Source organism: Aythya fuligula, chromosome 16 (genome assembly GCF_009819795.1).
Source record: "Aythya fuligula isolate bAytFul2 chromosome 16, bAytFul2.pri, whole genome shotgun sequence".
NCBI classification, from domain to species: Eukaryota; Metazoa; Chordata; class Aves; order Anseriformes; family Anatidae; genus Aythya; species Aythya fuligula.
This window is the reverse complement of record NC_045574.1, coordinates 12,315,610-12,341,035: the sequence shown is the minus strand read 5'-3', so window position 1 is coordinate 12,341,035 and position 25,426 is coordinate 12,315,610. Positions and strand designations below refer to the sequence as shown.

Sequence of the window (25,426 nt, the reverse complement as noted above, 5' to 3'; positions counted from 1 at the left end):
AGCCAAGACTTGGGACTCTATCTTCTTTCTGGAGGCTGGATTATTGTTTCCAGCTTCAAGGATCATCCATTTCTACTGTAAATTTCTTCACTAGTCATTGCTTTGGAGATGGTGTATTTATACATGCTTTGTAGAGGATTATTAAATGAACAATTGATGATTCAGTAAATCATCAGTCAACTGCTACTGAGGCTAAAGGATCTAAAGGTTGTTTACAGCCATGACTAAAATGATCTCCATCACCTTCTACTGCTCTGCTAACAAAGATTTTCTATCACTCACTATTCTTGTCTATAAGGTCTCACAATGTATTTATCAACTATTCACTCCATAAATTCCTGTAACCTTCAGAGTGTGAATATGCTTTCTTGTGCATGGAATTGCCAGTTCAAGGTTTTTGTAAGGAAAAAAAAAAAAAAAAAGACTGGAAATCCTGCAGTGTGCATGAGGCAGACTTACCAGTTGCCTTTGTTAAGGTGAGAATTCAGTCTACTGAATTTCCTATAACCAGCAGATTAACTTTGTTATTAAGGCGTTGCATGATTTGTTATTACAGGGGACAAAATTTTTTTCATCTTATTTTTTTTTTTGACTGAGAATGTCCATTACTAGACATCATAGCAGCTCCATCAAAGGTGTTAACTTGTGCATTGTGTTATTGACTACACTGTTACAATAACCTGGCACTGCTGAAACAATATCAGCAACGATAAGATGACACTCAGAGTATCTCAAATATTTCTTTTTCAAAACAATCTCTCTTCATATTTTCACAGGCACAAAAAAACAAAATAATTGTTCTTGTTCACAGAGGATAAAATAATTTTCCTTCGGATTCTCTTTTACACAGGGGAAATCTCTTTTTCCACCCAACTAAAGAGGTAATCTATTTTCTTTATCCTTCCACCCCAGTCCAGAAGCTGTGTCAACATGGTTAACTGGATACCTGATAAAGCTGACAGAATGTGCATCTCCGACGGAGCAGTTAGGAATATGGTGTCACTGGAAGTGACCCGTACTGTTTCACTGACATTACAGCATCCCTGGGAACGGCTATTATGATGCCAATAGATGTGGCTAATGCTGATACAAAGCAATCCATGAAACAACCTTTCACAACCACTCTGGGAAACAACTAAGGCGTAGATGCAGAAAGTGCTTGAAATTTTGCGGGGCTATCGTGCAAGGTGCAACACTGCTTTTAAAGCAATTTGTGAGACTGGATTCGCTGTGCAATTATGCCATGCAATATATGGGCTATGATTTATATCAAAACATAATGACCAATTGCACTCCAAGTATTCTGCAGGTAGGGCATTTTATCAACTAGGGTAGTGTAAGGCAGCACTTTTGAGTGTAATTAATCTTAATTAATTCCCTCATATTCAATATTAGTCTATCTGCATATTTAAAAACCTATCTGACACACCCCCATCATACTTCCTGAACATCTCCTAGTGATTTAAAATGAAAAATGACTATGCCAATTATTGCATGTTTAACTGCGGTAATGATTCCTAAATTGGTAGTTTCCCATGACACGCTAATGTAGCGGTTGGTTTCTCATGGTTTTGGGGGGTTTGCTCCACAGACAAATTTACAGGGATTTAATAAGCGGCATGAAGTTGCACCACTTTATACAAATGACTGTAACCTTATTTCAGAAAAGGAGATTGGTTTAATGCTGCTTTGCATTGATGCAGCTGATAAAGCAAGGGCAGGTTACGCTGAAGGGAAGCAGAAACAAAGCTAACGTCTCCACACACATACACAATTGCTCCAGCACAGATGGCACTGAGACTTGTGGTGTTAGTTAACCTTGTACACCTCTGCAATCAGCTCCTCAGGGCTTTGCTGACACAGAGATACCAAACTGGTATCTGGGCTCTGCTTTTGAATGCAGATCCCAATATTCTCAAAATTACGTGTTCCTAAACAAGATGAGACTCCCTGAACCCAGCAATTCTGTGAACCTAGATAAAATCTAAGATGTGTTTTTTCCCTTGGCATCTTGTGCTTACATGGTAGGAAGCTCTTTCTTCTCTGTCCATCGGGCGAGTCACATACATCCTGCCAGACACAGGGTCAATGCTGAAGACTTCCATTGGCGGCTGGTCGGCTCCCACTCCAGTGATGCTGTACCTGATATGGATCTCTTTGTCCTTATCGGAACGAATCTAGATGAAACAACAAAGACAGCAATCAATAAGTTTTGGACAAAAGCCATATGGATGTTTAAACAACTTTAAAGATCTGAGCCTGAAAGCTGCATAAATGTAATACTGCTGTCAATTTTGACAAGGGAGCTGTATGCTGAAGGTTTGGAAAAAAGCCAGTAGAAGTGTATTCCACATATTTTCAGTTATTTTTCTGCTCTTTTATTCATGATGATTCTCTAGGAATCATTGAAATTCCGACTTTTTGCCTTAGATGTAGAAGAATCTATATGCACAAAAAATGCCATTTACTTGTTATTGAAACCATAAGCTCCTGAAAATGTCCAAATTGTTCAGCTATACCTGGCGTCTCACAGCCATTAATCACTTCTGAAAACACTCTGCTGTCTCCCCCGTCACATTCTCGTTCCCTGTAACCGTGCACACAAACACTCCCATGACATTTGGAGAGCAGAGCTGCTCACTCCTGCTTTGTCCAGCCCTGCTGGCTCGATGAGGCAAGGATGGGAATGCCGGGTGGGACATTACCATTTCATTTGACTATTTGTTGAGGAAAAATGCATTTGGTACATTGCTTTTGAAACTCTTTCCCTCCCATGCCTTGAGAAACACGACAAATCAAATACAGCTTGATGAATTACAGGAACCTTGGATTCAGAGAGAAGAAAATAAAAAAGGGAGGTTAATATGTTGTCCTAGCAACCCTGACTATCTCTTTAAAACCAAATTTAATTTTCTGATCAAATGCTGAAAGAAGTTCTTGCAACACCATGACTATTCCTGAAACAAAGTGCAAGGTACAAATAAATTACCACCCCCCGCACCATCACAAACTGTCTTGGCAGCATAAAAGTGGTGTATTTTTTTTCCCTAACAGGTCTATGAATACAACAAAGTTGTGGGCAGATAATAGAAATCTTGTAGCTGAGGGCACGTTAGCGTCTCTGCTCTGGCAGCTGCTGGGTGGGCTCAGCAGGTTGCAGGAGGCCCCCACGCCCCTGAAAGCAGCCCCAGTCTGGGGAGCAGAGGTGTTTTCCACAGGAGCAAAGGGTTGGGACGGGGCCATGGGCTGCTTTCACACTCCTCCTGCACACAACCTATTGTTATTTCCTCCTTTCCCGACATGGGAGGCTGGCAAGATGCTGAATGCGTCGGCGCAGAATCACACCAGTTCCCCCAACAAGCGTCTTCAAGAATCTCCTCTGATGCTTTTGTCCAGATCATTACCAAGCTTGTATGCTGGTTTCTTTGCACTGCCTCCACCGAGCAGCCTGCTCCTGTTAACAGCTAATAATGTCAGTTATTGCTAGGCACCGCCAGGATTGATTCGTGCTGCACCCACACTGCTGGAGCTGAAGGTCAGGGAATACAGACAGTTTCATCTGTCTTTTCTCTACAGGATTCACTGCTTGTTTAGGCTGTTAGCAGCAAGAAAAACTGGACGTGCACTTAAAAGAGATACTGGGGACACTAGGAATGTGCCCTCACGTTGCACACAAGCTTATATGGGGTTTTGTGTGCCTGATGGGTATTTGTAATATGGACTCAAGTAGACAGGCAAGAATCCAATTTTCATTAGTAAATCCATGGGTGAAAAAGAGTATATTAAAATTAAGCTTTGCTTGCACAGCTGTGGTATTAATGATGGCAACTGGCTCCTCAGTTCAATAACTGCAGTCTATAGTCCCCATTTTTAGAAAGTCAGCTTTCACCCTGTCAGGTAGGCAGGGCTGAAAATTGAATTTATGTGAATGTCTGTGCAAATGAATAGCTCAAGTCAGGAGTTCAAGCTCTAACCCACTATGTATGTGTTTGCAGCTAGGCTCAAGGTAAGAGAAAATGTAGACAGCTCCATTCATGCTCCAGCTTTGAGTCTGTACGGGGTTCCCATATTAGAAATTAAGAAGAAAGAACAGAAAAGGGTAACTTGGGACACATAGTTGAGTACATGTCTCCATCAATGCACCTGCATCAAGGTATCTGCACGTTTCCTGACCTGTCCAAGGTATCTGCACATTCCTCCTGTAGCCAGGATGGTGTCCCCAGGCCTAGCCTCAACCCCCAACGTCAACCGCAACCTGGCTCAACTACTGGTATGACTTAAGTACAAGCATCAGCAAACCAGCCTCCCTCCCAGAACTAAAATGGAAGTAATTTTAACCTGAAACATGGAAGGGGAGAGTCTGTTAGTTCTTCGTGGACATTTTTATGCTCTATTTCCTGTTGCATATAGTACCCAGATCCCATTGTGATAGAAGCATTAGAAATGCATAGAGAGAGACAGAAACATGGAAAAGGAGGCTAGATTTAAATATTCAGTGCTAAAGGCACTATATTTTATTTTCAGGAAAGAGAGATAAACAGAAGCTCTCTAAGAAAGCTATGTACAGTTTAATAAAGTGCATGCTATAGGATGTCCTTGCAGCACTTTATTAGCATTAATAGGGTCTAAGCTGTCTGTATGTAAATCATTGCAGATCTAGGAGATGAAATATATCACAAGACCCACACAACTTACCCAATTATGCTAAGAAAAATACATGAGATGATTATACTGCGCTGAGCAAAACAAAGATAGGTAAATACGTTGCAAATATTCAGCAATGACTCATTATTTGTTGTTAACTGCCAACGTCCTACAACAGTTTGCTTGTTACCTGTGCTTAATTCCATCGCCATTAAGAACACAAGGATGTGAAGTGCTCAGAGGAAACATACAAGTAGCATTTGTCACAGGAAGTTGCAAAGACCATTGACAATGAAGCATAGTATGCATTACTACCAGGGAGATATTCATCGCACAAAGGCACATGCTTTTTATATTGCAACATGTTATTTTAGTGCTTTTAATGAGATTTTTTAAAAAGATTTTTTTTTTTTTTTTTTTTTTTTACAGAAATCCTGTAACATTTTGACCAAAAGTTTCATTTGCATAATTCCCAGGGTGCAATTTAGTAAATCTTGTTGAGAAGTTAAGAACATTATCTGAATACAATGCAAGGTTTACTTCTTTTGTTGAAACCATTACTGGAGCAGTTTACCATAATAATAATAATAATAATAATAATAACAATAAATCTCTATTCCCATGAAACTCACTAGAACGGGAGAAAAAATTACTGGTTGGGGAGAATTTACTAGCTCAGGAGAGAGTTTCTTTTTCATTCATTTATGCCTGGGAAGTGAGAAGATGGCAACATATCCATATTATAATATTCTGACTGGAGAACATACAGATGGATTTTATTCATTTACCTTTCATAATGCAGTCAATAGCTATGCAGGTTTCTGGGTTATAAAGCAGAAGGCAAAAGGATAGTTTTCCTTAGCTGTATTTATACATTTTTCACTCAGAGAACCCTTAGAGCTTCGAGCTTCTCCAGTGCCAGGCACGGTACAACCCTGCGTCTAGTGCTGTGAGCAGGGTTGCTGCCTCATGAATGTCGTAAGAGAATTTTGCTTGTAAAGCAGCTTTTACTCTCAAAAAGGAATGGAGCTCAGATTAGATTGCTACACTGGTGAGGAAAAACATCCCAGAGAGAAAGCAATTTACGGTGGAAGATGCCATCCTCCATCTTATTGTATCTCATGAACACAGGTGAAATTTTCCACGTGAGCAGCCTGAGAAGCAGAGAACCCTTCTGTGCTGGTAGATACACACGGACCATTTGTACCCTGCAGCCTCGCAGCTGGAGGGTGAAGTAGGGATCTGACCTCTAAGAATTGATGCTCCAGACAAAACGGAGCCCAAATGTGGCAGCCAAAGTTTGCAAGTCAGAATGCCGAGAGCCTTACTCAGCTCTCATTTCTAAAGATCCCAGAAACAGGAGAAATCAGAGTGATTTCACAGATGGGTATTTTCCACTGCAGGTTCTGATATAATAACTAACGTGTGTGAAAATGAGCATTGCAGATCTTGAGATAAGACAGAGCTAAGCCCTTCAGAGCTGGCTTGCTGCTTTGTAGCAATGTCACATTTAGATGGGCTTGAAAAGCAGCCAGCTTGTGACACAGGATTGCATCCCATTTTTACAGATAAAATCTTAGGGTTCGTGCATCTCTGCCAGCGTTTAACGTGGAGCTAAACTGTTCTCACAAGTTTTACTGGCAAGCAGAATTTCCACTGATGAGCTTCTCTGAGGCACCAGATTTTATCCCTCTGTTTTGCTCCTGCTGATCCGTATCCGTTTTGTGCTCTTAGCATCACCATCCCTTGCTGCTGTGCCCTGAATTCACAAATCCTCTCATCCCAGCAGCTGACAAAAAGAACCACAGGGAACGTGGACCACTGAAAATTGCATGGTCAGCACATTGGAGAACTCCAGCGAGTCCATAAATTACATAGGTTTTGGAGCATGACATTGCCAGAAAAAAGTGGCTCAGTAGAGGTTGTTTAGAAAGTAGTAAGGGAAATGCCTGGAAAGCTAGGAAAGGGGGGATGTAGGGAAAGGCTGAACAAAGGAGGGCAACTGAGCCTACAGAGAGAAGACGGGGGCTGTACCAACAGCATTCCTTTATGTAGCAAACTATATTTAGAGGACAGGAATAATCTCATGTTTATTCCTCTCTTCTGGATATCCACAGTTTTTCTACAGCTTTCAAACCACTATACTGGTAGTGGGTTGGGGCCCAATTTAAGTACCACAGCAAAAGGAAGAGCGTGCATGCAATTGCAGTGAAAAGGCTCATGTATTTTATCCTTGTGGATGTGCACAACAACCTTAGTTTAATTTCTTTTTTCACAACATCTTCTCAAATGAAAGGGAGCTGGCAACAAGCAAATCAACCCATTTCTTATATGGTCTCCATACCTTCAGATATGCAACTGTCTTTGAGTTTTAGGACCTCTGAGTTAAGGGGGCAGTGTGTGATCATGTGGATTAGTAAAATTAAGACTGATGTTGGCATTTTTATTGTAATGTAGCAAGAACCAAGCTACAATCTAGATTCACTGCTAAATCTGAGGATATATCACCTAATCATTTCCATGTAAGAGCAGGGACCTAGGACATTGGTGGTGGTTTCTCGTGTTCACAGTTCGTGGGAATTAGTGCTTGGTCTTCTGAATGTTTATTAATCAAACAGTCAAGCTCTGCACAGAATTACCTTGGTGACTTGCAATGTCTTCTGGTACATACAGGAATTTAGATGACACGATGTATTAACTATGTCCCTTTTTAAATCACAAGCAGGTTTCACTGAGCTGTACACGGTCTGGGTTCTGCCTGTCACTCTGGGATGATAATGTGTAAACTGCTGGGAATGCATCAAGAGAAAGCAAAGCAGGCAATTTATACTCTGTTGCATTTTCTGTTCACAGAGCAAGCTAAAAAAAATAAATTTCCTTTAAAATACTTCAACTTGTTCTATAAGGATAGGGTGTTAAGAATGCCCTTCAAAAAGACTTCATTTCCCAAATCTCCCAGAGAATACTATGCAACAATTGCACTAACATGACCTGTGGAGACTAGGGCCTGACCTTTTTGTTTTATAAAACCCACTATAATTATTAATGACAACATAAAATAATGTAAATGATAAGCAATAAGTGTCTTCTATTATTAAGCTCTTAGCTATTTTGCCCATTAAGAGAACCAAATTAAAATAATTGAAAACTATAATCTGTCATGCATTCAAAATGCTCCATAGAAATTCAGACAGGCAAACATATTCAACGTCTTTAAATGAGCACACTTAAGAGTCAGTCTAAGCATTCCAGGATTGGCTCATTAATTTTAGTGGAAATATTTTAATTCAGCTACTCTTACTGCTTATTGAAATCCCTGCTAAGGACTGACTTATTTATTTTTAACTGAATCTGCAATATGTTTAAGAGTCATTTGTATAGAAGTTCTTAACTCTTATTTCACAGTTGTTTCAGAAGCCAGTAAATAGACACATCTCTAGCTCTGTTTTTCCAAACAAATTACTGCGTATTGCTTACTGAGTCACATATGGTTTCAATAAATATCTGCAGAAGTCAAATGGACAGGGAAAAATTAAGACAGATTAAGAGACCCAACCAGGTTAAAGTAATATTTATGAACTCCTGTCCCCTTTTATCAGACCTGCCAATGATCATCCCTACTTCCCAGAAAGGAAAAAAAAAACAAAACAAAAACAAAGACAAAAGATCCTCTGAAATACTTCAGCTGTCTTCAGAGAAAACAGAATCTATTCAGCACCTTGCAAAGCGGCTGCTTTGAGATGGCAAGGACAGCTATCAAGCTTGACTAAAAGGAAAGCTTCCATTAACTACAGCGCTGGGTTTAGCAGCAGCCTGAAAGTCTGTATCTACTGCTGGACAAAACTCCTGTCAATTGAGCTAAATTCCCCCTGCTGGCACTATTTGCAAACAAGGTTAAGTAGGAAGAGAACTCTATTGGCAAAGAAAGACAGGATGGAAACGCCACACACATTTGTAATTGTGGGTTTCTTCCTTCCCCCAGCTGGGACTGGTTTCATCTCATACATAACTTTCTAAAAACTTTGTGTCTGGTCTAACATAGACAAATAAACATCTCAGAAAAACACTTCCAGAAGAAAATCCATCCTCTTGCCTTAAACACTTCAGTATACGTGAAATTTCCTGGAAGAAGTGGTTTTCTGTTTCTACACATTATAGAGAGAAAACCCAGGGCTACACTTAGACTCGATGCCTAATTTTTCCATGGTTGAAATGCACTGTGATGAATGCTGCTCTTCATGCACTTACAATCAGCATTTAGCTACTGTCATTATTACTATGCAAGAGCTTAAGTTTCTTCCTCTTCTTTTATAGAATGTGAATCCAAAGCCAAACTGTAAAAATGCTTGCTTTGTCTTAACGGCTGGATGTTTTTCATGTCAGGTTGTATTTTCCTCTGCTCCTATTGAAATTTTTGTAAAATCACTTATAATGTATTTATTTTTGTGATGAAACAGAGTAAAACTAATACATCAGAGATATTAAAGCTTTCATTTAAGTTACTGATGTAACTGATGACGCAGCCTGTGCTAGGGAAAGAAGTGAAGCTACCAAGTGTTCAAACCCTAAAGAGAAACCATCTCTCACTGCCCGGCTCCCTGCATCGCCGGGCTCTGTCCCCGCAGTCCGCAGGGGAACCCAATTCCCTTCCAGCTCATCTGCTTCTTACCATGAGGAGTTTGCTCCCTCTGCACTGACCCCGCAAGTGCTTGGCTAAAGCAATTCACCAAATGTTCAGCTGCGGAAAGCTTCCAGCCTTTCACAGGTCCTTTGGCTCTCAGGCAGCTGCCTCTGTCCAAGGGCTGTTGGCCAAAGCAGTAGCTCCCTTCAGGCCAATTACATCCATGTGGATCTGTTTCTCCGGAGCTTTCCCCATGCCTATCAGTAGCTTTGATAGTCTTTGCTCCCTCTCTCCCTTCCAGGCTTTTTGAATTGTTTATCAGTGTTTTTCTCCTGTACCTGGAGGAAGATGTAACATCGAGCAGATGGAGAACAGGAGAATATAAATCAGGCTCGATAAGGAGACCGTGATGCAGCAGGAAAGGAGACTTTCTGCCTGTGGTCCTGGCCAATAACCAGGTGTGACCCCCAGTGTGAATACAGGATGAAAATGAAGCTGTCAGACTCACAGCCCAATTTAAAACTACCATTATTCTTCTTGGGATAAAAGGGAAATAACGATCCTCTTGCCTTGGAAGCCTAATTTCTCATGTGATCAGATGAGCCACGACAAGCTGAGAACACCTGGTACGCAGCTCTGCAACTGGGCTCAGGATCTGCTGCATTTAGATTTTGATTTCATCCATGCTGCAAGCGCAAAGAATTTGTTTTAGCACGAGTTGCCTGGATGCAATGAGACTGAGGTCTGCAGGATCTACATAACCCTCCAGTTGGGCCAAAGCTTCCAAGTGGTGACTTGGGACTGAGAGCAGCTAAGACAATGCCAGTGCTGCCAGGTCTGTGTCTTTACCAGCAAAAACTCAGTAAATTGCAATTTGTTGCGTGGTCTTCATGATTAAATAATTAAGCAATTTTCATTACTCGCTATTATGAAGGTCAAGAAGCTAATGTGTCTGTATCAGGGACTGGCCAATGCTAATGGATCTTCCACATCTAATGATAACTGATACGGTAGAGTAATTTTTAAAGCAACATGTGCTTTTCTTCAGGCCCTCTGCAGCCAGCTTGGGTTTAAAGTACTCTGCTGTGGAAATGCTTCAGACTGCAGCAAGGTGAGTGAGAGGGAGGAGAGTGGCAGTGATGGGAAGAGATTATTACAGATCAGCAGAATACCGCCATGTGACCAATGTCTTATCACTGCCAGAATGGTGATAGCAGAAGCAACAAAACTCGTTTTTACTAGTCTTTCTCTTATCTCTCTTACAAGAGAGCAGATTCTTCAGTGTTGTGACTGAAGGCATCCCAGTGGAGCTGCACATGCTGCTATCTGGCGAATTTTGGCCCTGAAGAACTGAGTCTGGTTCATACTGTGCTAGATGCGAGTGGCTGATATTAAATAACTGGGATTTGAACCAGCTGCACAAGCCCTCCTCTGCTGTCAAGGATGTTCCATGACAAAAGGTCAAAGAAAATACCTCTGAGAGTTCAAAACACTGCCTATTCCTCCAATAGAGGAGTCATGTCAGACAACAGATCATTCCACGTAATCTATTTATGAAGGGCTACACGCTGTTATCCTAACGTAGGACATCCTGCAGTGTCTTCTTGCAACTGACCCTGCTGCTGCCTGCCACAGCTATGCCTAAATGAAGACTAAGCCAGGGAAAATAAATCACAGGAGTTTGACTTCATCCTGATTTCTTTTTGTAGTATGTCTGCCCCTAAACCTTGTGCAGCATCTGCTGCAAAGTCAGCCTCGCAAAGAGAACCCAGCGCCCTCTGTGTAAAACTGAGCAGGACAGAAGTGCTCAGTGCCGAAGGTAAATGAGGGTAGCAAACAGTGACCTTCCCAGGAGTAACCTGAGCACTGCAACTAATGGTCAAAGCCTTCAGCTAGTATAAATCAGTGTACACTTGCTGGCTTCAAACACAAGCATGTTAATTTGTTTCAGCTGCAAATCTGGTCCATAGCATTTAAAAATTAAACTGCACGAGAGACGAACAAGGAAGAAGGGTCCTTGCACAATCTCACGCAGAAATTCAACACAAGCAGCGTTCCTCTTGATAGAACAGTGAGCTTGGACACAGGAAAAAACACCACTAGGGAACAAACACACTCGTGTCGTCATGAAAAGAGTTTTTCCCAGACTCAAGGGATATAATTGGTCTTAGTATGACCTTTGCTTCTATAATGAGTGCTGGCTTTCCCCCACTGATTAGTTTTTCTGACCTTATATTGCCAAGCACTGAATTTACATTCTGCACAACACCTACAGATATTACTGATCATGGAAAAGTGGTGCTGTGGCATGATTGCGAGTGCTATTCTCAGCATAAAATTAAGCTTTTAGACCTGTCTGCAAATAGCTAACAATAGGAAACAACAATGAAATCCTTTAGTGTGTATGTTTTGGAGAAAAATATATGCTGAGGCTCATGTTTGAGACACTACTTTGGGACACTTGCAGAGCAGGATTTAAAGCTCCACAGTTTTCAAAGTCTCGCTAATAAGTTTAATTATAGGAACAACAAACCCATTCATTTGTTCTGTAGGGCTGATTACCCCGCACAGTGTATATAGAAGATATTTCAATGGTCAGTAAATGGAACCATCAAAGCTGAGAAGGCTGAAAATGAATTTCTTCCTATGCACTACAGGAGCAATGCTAACGGGCATCATTGCAGATTTAGTCTATCATTTATTCTCCACTGAATGAAGCCAGTGTGAGATGATGTTGGTTTTAGGATTCTTATTCTCGCATGTTATGCAACTCTCAGATGAAATACTGGATCTTCTTGTTTGCCAAATTCTGTCTAGGAATGGATATATATATATACACTTCCTTCTGCAAGACAGGAGCAGCTAAGCAGGGAATGAGAGCAGCATTTTTCTTTCTGCTGAGCAAGACACCGTGAGAACTCTGCGGTCAGGAAAATCCGGCACAGTCACAACAAACAAGCAGAAGCCAGACCTGTGTCTGCACGTGCAACCCTGCCTGTACCGCACGGCCCAGCACAGTGCCCACACACACACTCTGGGCTTGCACGTCTATCTCCTAATACAGACCGTGCACAACCACCAGTGCAAAAATGCTAAAGGCCACACAAACACACACACAGAGACCACATGTATGGCAGCTGCATTCCCCACCACTACATCACATCTGCTTCAGAACTGCTCAGATCCACCACAAAATAATTTGCTAAGACTTGCTCCACCCTTTTGGGGCAGTCCTAAGATCAGCCCAGCACCCCGTCTACCCTTCCTGCAGCTCAGCTGGGGCCATGCCTCCCTCCCTGTGGCTGCTGTTCCCATGCTCCTGCCCCAGTTTTAAAGATATCTTTCCCTCTGGCACTCGTTATGCTGGAACACCCATCATTTCTGCAAATCTGCTTTGTTCATTAGGGAAGGGAGATTGCCTTCTAGGAAATTTCAGACCTAGCTGAACTCTGCTTATTTGGAACATTTTCACAGCGCTGAATTTTTGGCAAATGTTTCTTTTTCATTAACTGTACTTCTGTGAGGGTTAGAGCTGAGACCCTTGCTTACTTTGACTTGAATTCACATTAGACTTATTCATATAATTTATTGATGTGCTCCCTGTCCACATGCTTTTAACACAAGGGGCAGACAGACCTGCTCAAGGACATGGCGCCATATAGAGCTTTTACTGAAAAAAAAAAAAGAAAAAAAAGAAAAAAAATGCCATCACTTCTGACATGGTTTGGAAGCTTTTTCTGTCTCACTTCCTTTTACAGCACATTCAGAGTTTTTAAATTTAACCCCCAAAGCAAGGAACAGTCCTCAAAAGTCACAGGCACAGAGGCAGCCTCAAATTAATACTCCAAAGACCAACCTTGAGAATCTCTACAATCAGTAGTGTTCTCCTTACCCCTAATTTACAGGGGGTACACATTAATCTCCTGATGCCATTTGCCTTTCCAAGCACTTACACAAATAAAAGCTAGGTGCAAACCCCCTGGCTCTGATTTTTCTGTGCAGATCTGCAGCTTAGTGGACCTGGCAAATTAGGACCGTGGAGCCCAGGCTGATTTGGGATTCCGGTGCTTGGCTGTCTTTTTAATTGCAGACACTCTGACAGACATACTGAATTTCTTGTTTAATTTTTTGCAGTATTATTAATTGATAATTTAATTTCCGATCTGGTGAATTACATGCAATTCCTTCACCATCAGTTAAATGACAAGTTTAGAGCAGAATAGTTTAGGTAAGCAGATTGTCAGTGCTTATGGCTGTAAGACATAATTATGTACAGCCAACTGTGTAACGCGCTTGAAAAAATTACAAGCCTAGGCACAGAAATTAAAATTATTTCAAGATGAAGTTGTACAAATACAGCTGCAAAAAGCTGCAAAATCCTATTAATGAATTCCAACTGTAGTGGGTAGTGCAGCAGGGTTCCAACCCCCACCATCCTGCCGAAGAAAGTTTAAGTATAACACACAACGAATCAAAGGACGGATGCTTACATCTAAACATGGCTCCAGAAAACTATTTCAGCTATTATTTATGTACTCAGAAACTTCTGGGCATCAGCTGGTAACTTGGCATGATGACTCCCCAGCACGTCAAAGCAAACATTAAACGCTAAATTACCATATGTCAGCTTAGGGTAGTTAATAATTCTACCACATCTTGGACAACTTGAAGGCTTTTCTGAAACTGCTGTCAAATCGAATCTTTCCTTCGATCAATAAAGCAGCACAATGAAATCCAGTATTTGTAGTGTCTGAAAGAATAGATTAGCAAACTACAGTAAATGCAACTGGAAGGGACTAACTCTATTTCTTAACCAGAGATCCCAAATACGAGTACAAGTATTCCCAGTGGTTTCAGCAATGCAGCCCACGTGAAGGAACGGGATCACCTAGGCACCTCTCTGTTATGTGCACCTCTGGTTTGTTACTAGCCCCCTGAACGACCCCACAGCTGCACATAACCTGCGGATCCCACAGGCAGCAGTTAATTACGGGAGCAATGTTTTGTTCCACACTGCTGGGTCTGTCAATCTCAGCCCGAGGAGTAAAATAGAGAAAGACGGAAAGCATAGAGAAACAGTCTGACCTCCTGTTTGTTTTCCAAGCTGTATAATAGAGATATCTCTGGCAATACGGAGAAGAAGGCTGAGCAATAATCACTGGGAACAGCCAGAGAAGGTGGACATGCAGAAGTCTGCATGCTGGACTTCATCTAAACCGGTACCATGAACCCCAAATCACACGTTTGCTGTCACCGTTAAGCCAAGTATGCCTACACCTACCACAATACAACAGTAAGACTGATTGGAAGAAAATGTTACCTCATTCTGTGCATTGGAGAGCATCAGTGACACATTTCAAGATATTCAATGCTGGCAAATCAGGGTGAGACCTTCCGTACAGTCGTATTCCTGCCAAAGCACTTTCAATGAGAATCAAATTATTTCTAGGGCTCGCTAAATATCTTATTATGAATCTTTAGAAAATCTGTCCCTGGCTTCCCTTAGTGGGGCCACAGGTCACATGTATCCTCCAAGTCCTGGTAAATGAGCCCTGAAAGGGGTTTCTACTTGACACAAACTGAAAGCAAAGGTATTGTACTGTCGACATTTTCATTGCATAGTACCCAGCCTGGTTCTCACTCACGAGAGCAGCCCTCCAGGAGCAAAACAGGGAAACTATGCTCTAGTTCTTGCTTAGAAGGACAAACAAAATCTGTGCTCTTACAATATTTCTGTGTTTTCTCATGCTCTCTGGTCTGTTCGTGATATCCACTGTTGTGTCTGATTTTATAGTTCAATTGTAAGCCATAAATGTGTCCTCCAGGCCTTACAGAGCTGTCCTGTACAGCACCTGCATCTTCATCAAGCTCTGCTAGAGACCAGTGAGGGCAGGATTGGACCTGAAACAATGGTCCCCAACAGACACTGGCTGGACACACAGCTACTACTCCTAGGTGTACCTACTCTTCCTTGCCAAAAATGACCTTTAAAGCCATCAGCGGTGAATAAAGGAAAACCATTTCTTATAGAACGCTCTTTTGAGCATTTTATTTTTTCTTAATTCAAGTCACTCCATCCAATTTTCCTTCGCTGGTGGATTCAGCCATAGGGGCTGTTCTCAGGCTGCAGGGCCCTGAGGAAGTGAGGTGAAAGTCACCGGTGGCAAGAAATTGCCTTCATAATAGTTTCAATATAAGTAAGTTGATAATAGTGCAGGGAATAGGTCCTGTGGGAAATGGGAGGGTTGAAAATACTCCACCAGTGCAAAAAATTGTGAACTGATGACTTTCAGCATTTAATTGGGATAGATCTTTATCCATCAATCCCATACATGCTCGAAAGGTGATAGTGAAAAGGAACAGATTATTATTACTTTATGCCATATCTTTTTTTCTGTCAGAGGAAATTAAAAGAAAACAGTCTGTCACATACCAAAATCATGCAGCTGCTTTATAAGCCATGCCTTGCTCTTCAAGCCAGTGCAAATCAGCATGGCTTCTTTGAGTTCAGTGGCTTTACACTGACTTCAACTGCCTGGCAAGCTGACCCAGTATTTTGGTGGTGATTAGAGTGAGATATCTCTTCATGTTTATTTCTAGGAAAGCTCAAAGTTGGCTCTTGAGCTTTTGAGAAGCTGGATGTATGTGGGGAAAGATTTTTTTTTTTTTTTTTTCCCAAACTCTAAATCTTCAGGGCTCTTTTTTTCTTCTTTTTAATAAGAAACAGGAGGAAGATTTCCTGACCCTCTGAACTATCCCTGGGCTTGAATAAGCTACATGGTAAACAGAAGAAGAAAGCTCTTATGTGAAACTTCTTAAACTGAGAATGAAGGACAGTAAATGGGATGCAAGCCAAGGAACATGACAATTAGCACAGAGAAAGTTTTCAGGGTTTATTCCATCAGTCAGCACTTAAGGAGGCTTTGAAGGGGAAAAAGCATCCTTTTATATATTAATCCACTACTTCTGCACTTTCCCCCTATTCCATGGATTTAGTGCTTAGCTGCTAAATATCTATATGCAGAGCTTTATTAAGAGGAGTTGGCTTATTTTTTTTTGAAAGATTCCACATCCATTAGTTTATACGGAGAAAAAAGGCAAAATCATTTTGCCTGCTGCAGTATCGTGAGTTTAAATGGCAATTTACTCTTCCCCAGCTAATAGTACTTAAAGACAGGGGTGAGAGGAGAGCAAGCATTTCTCACAATGCTATTGCTGGTCACCATTTTACTTAAGAGTCAGATTGTGCTACTGATGATAAAGGAACTCAGTGAAGACAAAGAGAAAATCGCCCACATTTCACCCCCTTCCTGCCCTGTCTTGGCAGACTTCACATCTGAAGAGGCACCTTACTGTTCCAAGATAAAATATTTCCCTTTTTCTTTAAAAAGAAAAAGTTCTCTCAAGCAAGAAGTTGGGCAACAGCAGGGGACAATGCCATGCCAGTATTAATTAGCAAATTCCAAATGAATCACAGTTTCTGCTTAGCGGGGTATGCTTGAAAAGCATGTGAACTTTTAAAATGCTGTGTTGTGCATAATAGTTGTAGCTTTTTTGTTGTTGTTAGTCTTATTAAAAATAATAATAATAAGAGAAAACATTTCTTTGGAAAGGTATCTTATTCATTCTCTCCATGGCCCCATTCCCAGGCAGTTTTGTTCTTGCCCATCTCTTTATTCAGAAGATGCCAGCTCCCCTTAGCCTGTCCCTTTTGGTCTGAGGCCACCACTGGGGGGACAGCATTTTCCCTCTAATTAAGAGGTGGCATGTGCAGTTGTCCACACTGCACCCCCAATGCCTAGCAGGGGGCCCCCTGTGACACGCCACACTTGTCATTTCTGCAGCTCTTTGATCCCAAGTCCCCGGGACTCTGAAATCTGCCTTCCCCACAGAGGAGTGGTGCTCCTGCTGCCTGCTGCCTCTCTGTGCCAGGGCTCCCACTGCTCCGCAGGCTGGAGCTTTCATGCACCCAACTCCCCACCGCTGCACGGGAGGCAGAGCTGGGTACTCACTACATATGGCAGCAATAGCAGTGGCAGGCTCCAATCTTAATTTCAGGATTATTTAGCTTGTGATCGAGCTGGGGCACCTGCCTGTGCAAAGCTCATCAATTCTCTTTGATTTGGAAGACTCTGTGCATCTGTGTCAGACTGTGAACTTCAATTTCAATGCAGAGCTTCATTGCTGTTTTTCCTCTCTTTCACTTCAATATTGAGTTTAAAAGACACAGGAGTTGAGAAAAGAAATTTGTGCTTCGGTACAAGGTAAGCAGTAACAGGAAGCTGTGAACATTCATTCAGACAGCATATGAGGAGAAAAAGATGCCCTTGGCAATCTATGAAATGCCAGCATTTCAGCTCCTAACTTCAGGGTGATGGTGAACAAACAACAGATCAGAGCATGGGCGTCTTTGACTGTCTGAGCTGAGTTCCCTCAAAGGCTCAGGAACTTGGTATAGGAAAGGTTTCACTGGTCAACTTGAGGGCAAAAAGACAAGGTCAAACCAAGCCACAGGTGCTTGGGACCAGCTGGTGATTCAACATTACAGGAGAGGATGGACTAGGGGCCCTGTGGTGTCCTATGCGAGGGGCTTTGTGGTGATTTAGGGTGGTCAAACATTGGAATGAGCTGCCCAAGGAAATGGTGGAGTCCCCATCCCTAGAGGTATTTAATAGGAATGTGGATGGGACACTAAGGGATATGATTTAGTGATGGGACTTGCCAGGTCAGGTTGATGTTTAAACCTGATGATCTTGAAGGTCTTAACCAACCCAGATGATTCTATAATTCTGCAATAGGAGATCAATGCCCCCTTTCCAGGGGAGAAACTCTTTTGAGGTAGGTAAAGGAAAGGAAAGACATGTCAATTTTCAAAGGATTATGGTCTAACCCCCAAAATGTTCCACAATGAAACACTTATTTTTTTCTAGGCCTGTAAATTTCTTGAACCAGTTAAAGGAAGAGCAGTCTTACAAATTGCTACTAATCCTGTGTGCTTATTTGCCAGGAGGAGGAAGACAAAAGGGAAAGCAAAGAAGATATATATCCTCTCCCCATTCCTGTGTCCACGATAACCCCACTGCTTGCAGGAAACAGGCTGTGGAAGGACTCTGCCACTCACACCCAGATCTCACAGCATAGGTTTCATTTAACTGAAACCTGTCCATCACGATTTAGCAAGAACGGTGAGAACTGAGAGATTCACGTCTCCTTTTACATTACCTTGACAAACAGAATTGACTGTGCACAGAAAAGCTGGGGGCTATTGCAACCTAAAGAACAACTGCAAGGTCCACTGGGATCCAGAACATTCAAAGCTATTTTAATCAAATTACTATCGATTAGGGACAAACTAGAGTCTATTGAAGTTAATGGACAGATTTCCATCGACTTCAAAGGGCTCTGAAACAGCCTGTAACGCAGAAAACAAGCAAGTATCAAAATGAAGAAAATGCATTTTAGTCTAACCCTAATTGCATGAGATGAAAGAACTGTTTCAGCTGAAACTTTTCGAAAAATATTCTGCCGGAGACAAACATCAAACATCTCAAATGGTCAAAATCCAGCAAAGCTACCCGTGAATAAGAAAACAGCCTGATAACAGCAAGTGCAGTCAGCTACGGGTACCAGAGACATACCAATAGAAATTTTAGCTCTACCAGCAGCCTCAGAGGACCTTTACTAACAAATATAGGAAGAAAAAGAACACACAACAAACCTTCTCAAAGTTGTGCATGTAGAGTTATAAACACTGATTTAGCTTTACATTCCACTCAAATTTATTTTCTCTAAGATAAAGGAGATCCCTTCCCAGCCCCAGCATTTAATTCCTGGCTACAAATACATCATTTACCCTTTTGTCTTTGCAGGACCTAATCATCTTTTCTGACAGATGAAGATGAAATCATGACACAAGCAATTTCTTTAAACTAGCTTCTCTCTTATTACTTAGCACATTTTGTTGTCTTTAAGGTTATGTATTTATGTGACAGCCAGACATCCATTAAAGCCACAAATCTGAAGGTCTAAGAGGTATAAAAGGGATTTCTTATTTTAAATTTTATAAGAAAAAAAGTCAGGCCTGAAGACCAGGTGGTCATGACTTTACTAACCTTCACAATATTAAGGTTCTTCCCAGAGCTGGTATAATTAAGTACTGAGTCTGTGGAAGAAAGCTTTTTTTTTTTTTTTTTTTTTTTTTTTCCTATTAAAGAAGCTAAACAGAGAAAGCACTTTAAAGAGCTTGTAGGTACTAGAAGCAGCATGTTTTCCTCAACTCCGGAATTATACTTCCCCAGCTTTCATTCACTCAAGAGGTTTAGCAAGTAAACAGATACACCCTACTCAAAGTCTCCTGTGCTGTGCTCAAATGACAGCAGAGGCTGTACTAGCTCTTTTAGCCACAAAAAAAACAACCAACCAACCAACCAAACAAACAAACAAGAACAAACAAACAAACAAAAAAAACACCTTGAGAAATTTTGACGTAGTAGTTAAAGGAAGAAAGATTCTGGGTTAAAACGGTCCATCCTGTGTTATTCTTTTTTCTGTCAACACTCCATGGGACATTTAATTCAAAGTGTTTCAGAGTAAGTACCAGAATCAGTCCATACACATGTTTTTAATTGACAGATAAGAATCCCAGCACCACCATGATCATCAGAAGAACACAAACATCCAACAAATATGTAGCTACCAGAGACCCTGGAACCAGGTCTTTTGGTAGAAAAGGAGCCAGAACATTGCTCACCCTAGGCTCCAGGCCCAAGGCTTTACAGACAAAGCTGTCCTTCATAAAAACCCACTGAGAAGTACAAATCCAAAGCATAGCAGGAATTGGTGGAGCTCAGGAGATGCTGTTTATTGCTTTCCTTCATATTGCTCTCAGCTAAATGGTCATCTCAGTGGTCATCTCAGTGCGTGCCACAGCAGCATTGGCCAAACTGCACGTACCTCCACACTGCTTCAGATAACCATGGCTGGGATCGAAAGATATGATTCAAATACCTCTTAATGTCCTATTATCTGTGGATCACCGACAGGGTTGATTATAACTGTTTGACATGACTCCAAAGGACCTGTTACAGTCTATTGTATCAATAGGTACCTAGGGAGCCTTTAATCCACAGATACACATGTAATAACAGCCCACTAAAACCACTTTTTTTTTTTTTTTCCCCTTAAAATTTGCTACTGCTGAAGCAATAAAAAGAAGTGAAAGTAATGTTCATTGAAAAAAATAAAAGCCCTGTCATCTTTCACATGACAAGAGCACAAAAAAGTCTGAAACCCAAGATTGCTTCCCCTTTCAGTTGTAATATAAAAATGATCCAAAATGTTTATGCCAGGAGACAATTTGGAATGACTTGTTTTCCTGCTGAGCTATAATCTTGATCAGCAGGAATGCTACTGATGTGACTCAAACTGCATTGCTGCTGTACTGCGAAGGCAAGAAGGGGCGAACTGTCATAATTCTTAAATTAACGGAAACGTTTTCTGTGTACATGATGTGTGAAAGTATGAAAATAAGCATGGGGGAAAATTGTTTGTTTCCCTTGGAAACTGGTAGATGGATTTGATTAAGAAAAGTCTACTTCCATGTTAGGTTCTCCTGAGGTTCTTGGATACTGCAGAGACAGGCGTGATGTAGAGGTGCACATGCAGAGATACAGAACGGAAATAACACCTAGAATATACAATTATCACTTGTGAAGTCATAGGCTCTTGTTTTTCTTTTTTTCTTCTTCCTTTCCCAGAGTAGATATCTTCAAAATACTTATTTGTTCAAGGAAGTCTATGAGAAACCGTATAAACAGAGCACAGAGACGTGCAAATATGTATTTCTGGAAAATACTGTTAAAAATGTTTTGCATAAAAAGAACTCTGTTTACATGAAGGGAGCTAGAAGAGCCTTCGGAAACATTTGATTGCTTATTCTTTAAGAAATATCTTTTGCAGGTACAAGCTAGTTTTCAAAAAGGGGTATAAGGTACACAAACATCTGCTCTCTCTAATGAGAAGACTGTCGACTGTTCAGCTTTATTCCTATTTAGTCCTGACACAGAAACACATTCACAAGAACTTTTGCAAGAGAATAAACATTCATTATGCTAGTAGTTAAAACCTTCTGTAAGGGTCTTAATGTTTCCACTGACGGTCATGATAGAAGAATGTCAATATCTCCAGAGAATTTTAATGAAAAATTCTTGAATATGGAACTGCACTTGTGTGATTTGAAGCACTTCAGTCTCTAGGTCTTCAGGGAGAAAAGACTGGGTCAAAACCACCATAAGATAAACAAATATTTGACAGCGTGTTTCAAAACATTATTTAAATAAAGACTTCTGTTCATGTTATTAATGCTTTTAATATGGATTCTCATCTCCTCTTCTCTTTTTATTACTTTGTGTGTCTTTCTGGTTATTTAAAAGTTCTGAAAGAGCTGGTCAGCACTTCAGAGCTCCCACTGCTCATCAGCAACAGATGCTGACCATAAACTTAAAGCCAACACAAAAAACAAAAAACAAACAAACCAAAAAGCCCACCAACCCAGAATACTTTCTTCTTCTCTTGAGGGAAGGAAGGCAAACACATCAATACCTCCCTGTCTTGCTTCTTCCAGCTTCCTACCAGGGAGCAATAGCAAGACAGTGCTGAGCTCACTCAGTTGTTTTAATTCGGAGTATGGGAGCACGAGCTCTTTGCAACTGTTAAGCATTATATCACCTGAACCAAATGTCCTGTCCCGTCAGTTCCCACAGGAGCATTAGAGAAGCCCGTAAGAACATTTCACATCCTCTGAAGATGAATCTGTGAGTGCTTGGGCAGCATGTGCCCCCTTTCCCCTCCTATGGCGTTGCCCTTTCCTCGGGGCAACAGCTGGCTTTGACAGCCTGTGGGTTTGATGGTGTGGATGTTACACACATGGGAAAAGGGTCACGGTTTCCAAATCATCTGGTGGAGTAATGGGAGGAGACAGCTCCCCAGCAGCAAGAGCCAGAACATCTCAGCGCTCTGACATCGCATCAGGGCACCAGCACAGTCAAAAGAAAACCAGACATCTCCCGTGCACTGAAACAGCTGGTCATCCACATCAGACCGGGGGTGGTGTCAGATTGTGCCAAATGCATCTGGGCTGCTTTCCTGTTTGCTTCATCTTCCACACCTTCACTTTGAAATAATTCAAAGCATAGATCAGCTGGTGATTATTTAGTGATCACGAAAACTGGGACCATTAAACACAGGCAGAATGGGGCAGATAGAGTCTGAAGGTAAAAATTCAGTCCTACTTTCTAATACATGTAATATTCTACTCTCAGGTTCCCTCAGTAATAGTTTCTTATCCTGACAATCCAAATATTTACATAACATTTTTCACATTAGTAACACAACAAGGAAATAAAGAGCCAGACGGTTTGTGTTCATGAGCAAACTAACTAGCAGGCATACAAGGATAGCAAGAGACCTAATCCATTTGGAGTCTGAAATCAGATCTCAGGGGATGCTTTAGATTGTTGCCCTACAGGATGCCTAAGTTTTTATCTAATATAGTGGTTTTCCTAATATCAAAATGCTACTAATGAATTATATGGTTGGATGAAAGAACTTTTATATAGTCACTTGCAACCAGATTAAGCGTATCAAGATGTTTTCTTTGATATTGTCTTGTCAGTTCATATCAAGTGACTCTTCCATGCTTTCATGTCTGGTAATTCCCAAGAAATTCATGGCTACAATCTAAAATAAATGTGTGACTTTCAATTCAGTAAGAGCTGAATGATAGGAATTTTAAATTGCTGGGATAAAACTGCAAGCTACTTCATAACACTCATGCTGCTTCCAGATTTAATACCTGCCTTTTCAAACACTATCAATTCACTTAATATGTCAGTAGGGAATAACATTATTTTATTTTCCTTTCCAAGGATCATGAACCATTTTCTCTTACAGAAACGTACCAATTACCCACATGCCAATTGTCCCAGACACACTCTGATCTTACAGCATGGACATTCAGATCAGACGCACACAAAGCTTTCTGATGCTACAAAAGAAACACTATGGGCTAAATTCAGGACTGATGTAAGCAGGCAAATTTCTGCTGACATCAATGGAACTGCACTGCTGAATGCTGGTTCTGAATTCTGCCCTCTGCCCTAAGAATCTGACAAATGCGGATGGAAGTCGGAACAAAACCTTTCATGTGAAAAATACCTAATTTAAGGAATTAGCAGAGCAAAGCCAAAAAAAAAAAAAAAAAAAAAAAAAAGGATAGAAATAAGAGGCTATATAGCTACAGTTGTGCTGCAATAGACAAGTTGTGTCTTAACTCTGCCAGCAGGGACACTCGAGGATGGGGAGCTGCTGCTGGGGCAAGGCATGAGGTGTTGGTACTGCTCCCTGCCCCCCCTGGACCACTTGGCAGGATGAGTGCAACAGAAAAAAGGGGGCCAGTCTTCAGGAAACGCCTTGGTCATGGAAACATCCAGGGGTCAGGCATGCACAGTGACACAGCTTGGCCACTCAGCATGTAACACTTGATGCAATGGCTACAGGGCACAGGAGTTAGCGCCAGAACGGGGAGCCGTGTCTCTAAGCCTGCCCTCGCTAATTAGTCCTGCTGAGAATTTGGGTACAGTAGCCAGGGCAGAGTGCCACACTAATGAAGCTGTACTGCTCCTGAGAGCGGGGCTGGTGGCTCGGTAGGGCACTGCCCTGCACTCGGCAGCCTTTCCAGGCTGCCCCCAGCTACCGCAGTCATCTCCACCTGCCGCTGCCCTGCGCCCAGCTGACTTTCCCTGCGGCTGTGCCACAGGGAGCTCTGCCTCCTGCACGTGCTGCTGGTAAAGCAAGCTCTGACCAGATAAACGAGCTTGATTATTCTGAAGCTGCAGTCCCAGGCTCCATCCCAGAGCTACTGGCTTGCTTTACCTTTTGCAGAATCCCGTGGAGGAGACAGGGTGCTGCACTTTGATCCTGAGAGAGCTGGCAAGGCTGGGAACTGCATTAGGTCACTGCCAATTTATTTCTGATAAACTGTCTCGCTGCTTCAGCATTGGGTACAGTAATTTATTTAGAGGATATCTGAATATACATTATCTATGCAGTTCCCACCGACGCGTGGTAGACCTTATTCTGCATTGGCTGGGACATGCTGGGAGACATGCCAAACATAGTTAGCAGAGAATATCACATTCTACTTGGAAACATTTACCTTGAACTATGAACGTCTTTCAGCAATGAACACTCACCTGTCCTGCTCTTTTGAGAGCTATTAATAAAGCTCTAGTTCAGGAATTTGTCTGTTATACCACTGATGCTAATGCAGGTTATGAACACACTTACCATTTTCATCAGGGACTGATGATCTGCGTGTGATATCCTAAGCACTGGGGGAAAGAAACCCAGCCCAAAGAAATAAACAGGGCTTTTTAGACTTCAAAAGTTTTTGAGATCTAGATGACATATTGAGAAGAACTGAAATGCAGAAGCCAGGCTTTCAAAACCAAAAGTGTTTTTCTTCTGGAAACTGAGCACTGCATAATATTCCTCAAAGGCATAAAATGATGGGATCCTCAGACTGAAGCCATGACAGGGCTTTTTATCCCAGCAAGGCATCCTTTATCTGGCTGCCCATTTTCATAGTACGTGTAAGAATGAATGCTATGCCTCTGTAACATTTGGTTCAACCAGCTAAGAGGTTCAGCAGACTTGTTTAAGAAACAGGGTTAAAAACAGTTCACAGTAGAATTATTCCTCTGTTTTCCAAATATTCAGATGGCTCACACTGACCAGCCTGACAGCTGATGGTAAGCTTGTGAGCACCTCTCCAAAACCATACATCACTGACTGCTAGAGCAGCTCTTGCTGAGTAGATCTGCCCCTGTTTGTGAGGCTGGTGTAACGTTAAGTTCTTGGAGCAAAACCATAATGTAGGTCCAACACTGAACTGAACTACACATTTGTTTGACACTGTGGCAGGGAAAAATTAGGCAGAAGAGATGGAAAAGAAATCACACAGAGCAGCATGATAAAGGAGAAGGACCTCACTGTATCTACAGACTTTACTGTAAAACGTCTGTGAGTCAGTAGGAAAGATATTAATGAGCATCAGACAAATCTAATAGGAGGTATCAAAAGCAGACACCAAATGGGATGCAA

General features: G+C 41.6%; 1 protein-coding gene across 1 annotated transcript in view; it reads right to left on the bottom strand.

Annotated features, from left to right (window-relative positions):
* The window catches only part of CDH4 (cadherin 4), a 453,267-nt gene that overhangs the window by 94,860 nt on the left and 332,981 nt on the right, over positions 1-25,426 (bottom strand). Inside the window, exon 5 of the mRNA XM_032198199.1 lies at positions 2,022-2,177. Within this exon, the coding sequence (XP_032054090.1) occupies positions 2,022-2,177 (156 nt within the window). The remainder of the gene's footprint in view (positions 1-2,021; positions 2,178-25,426) is intronic.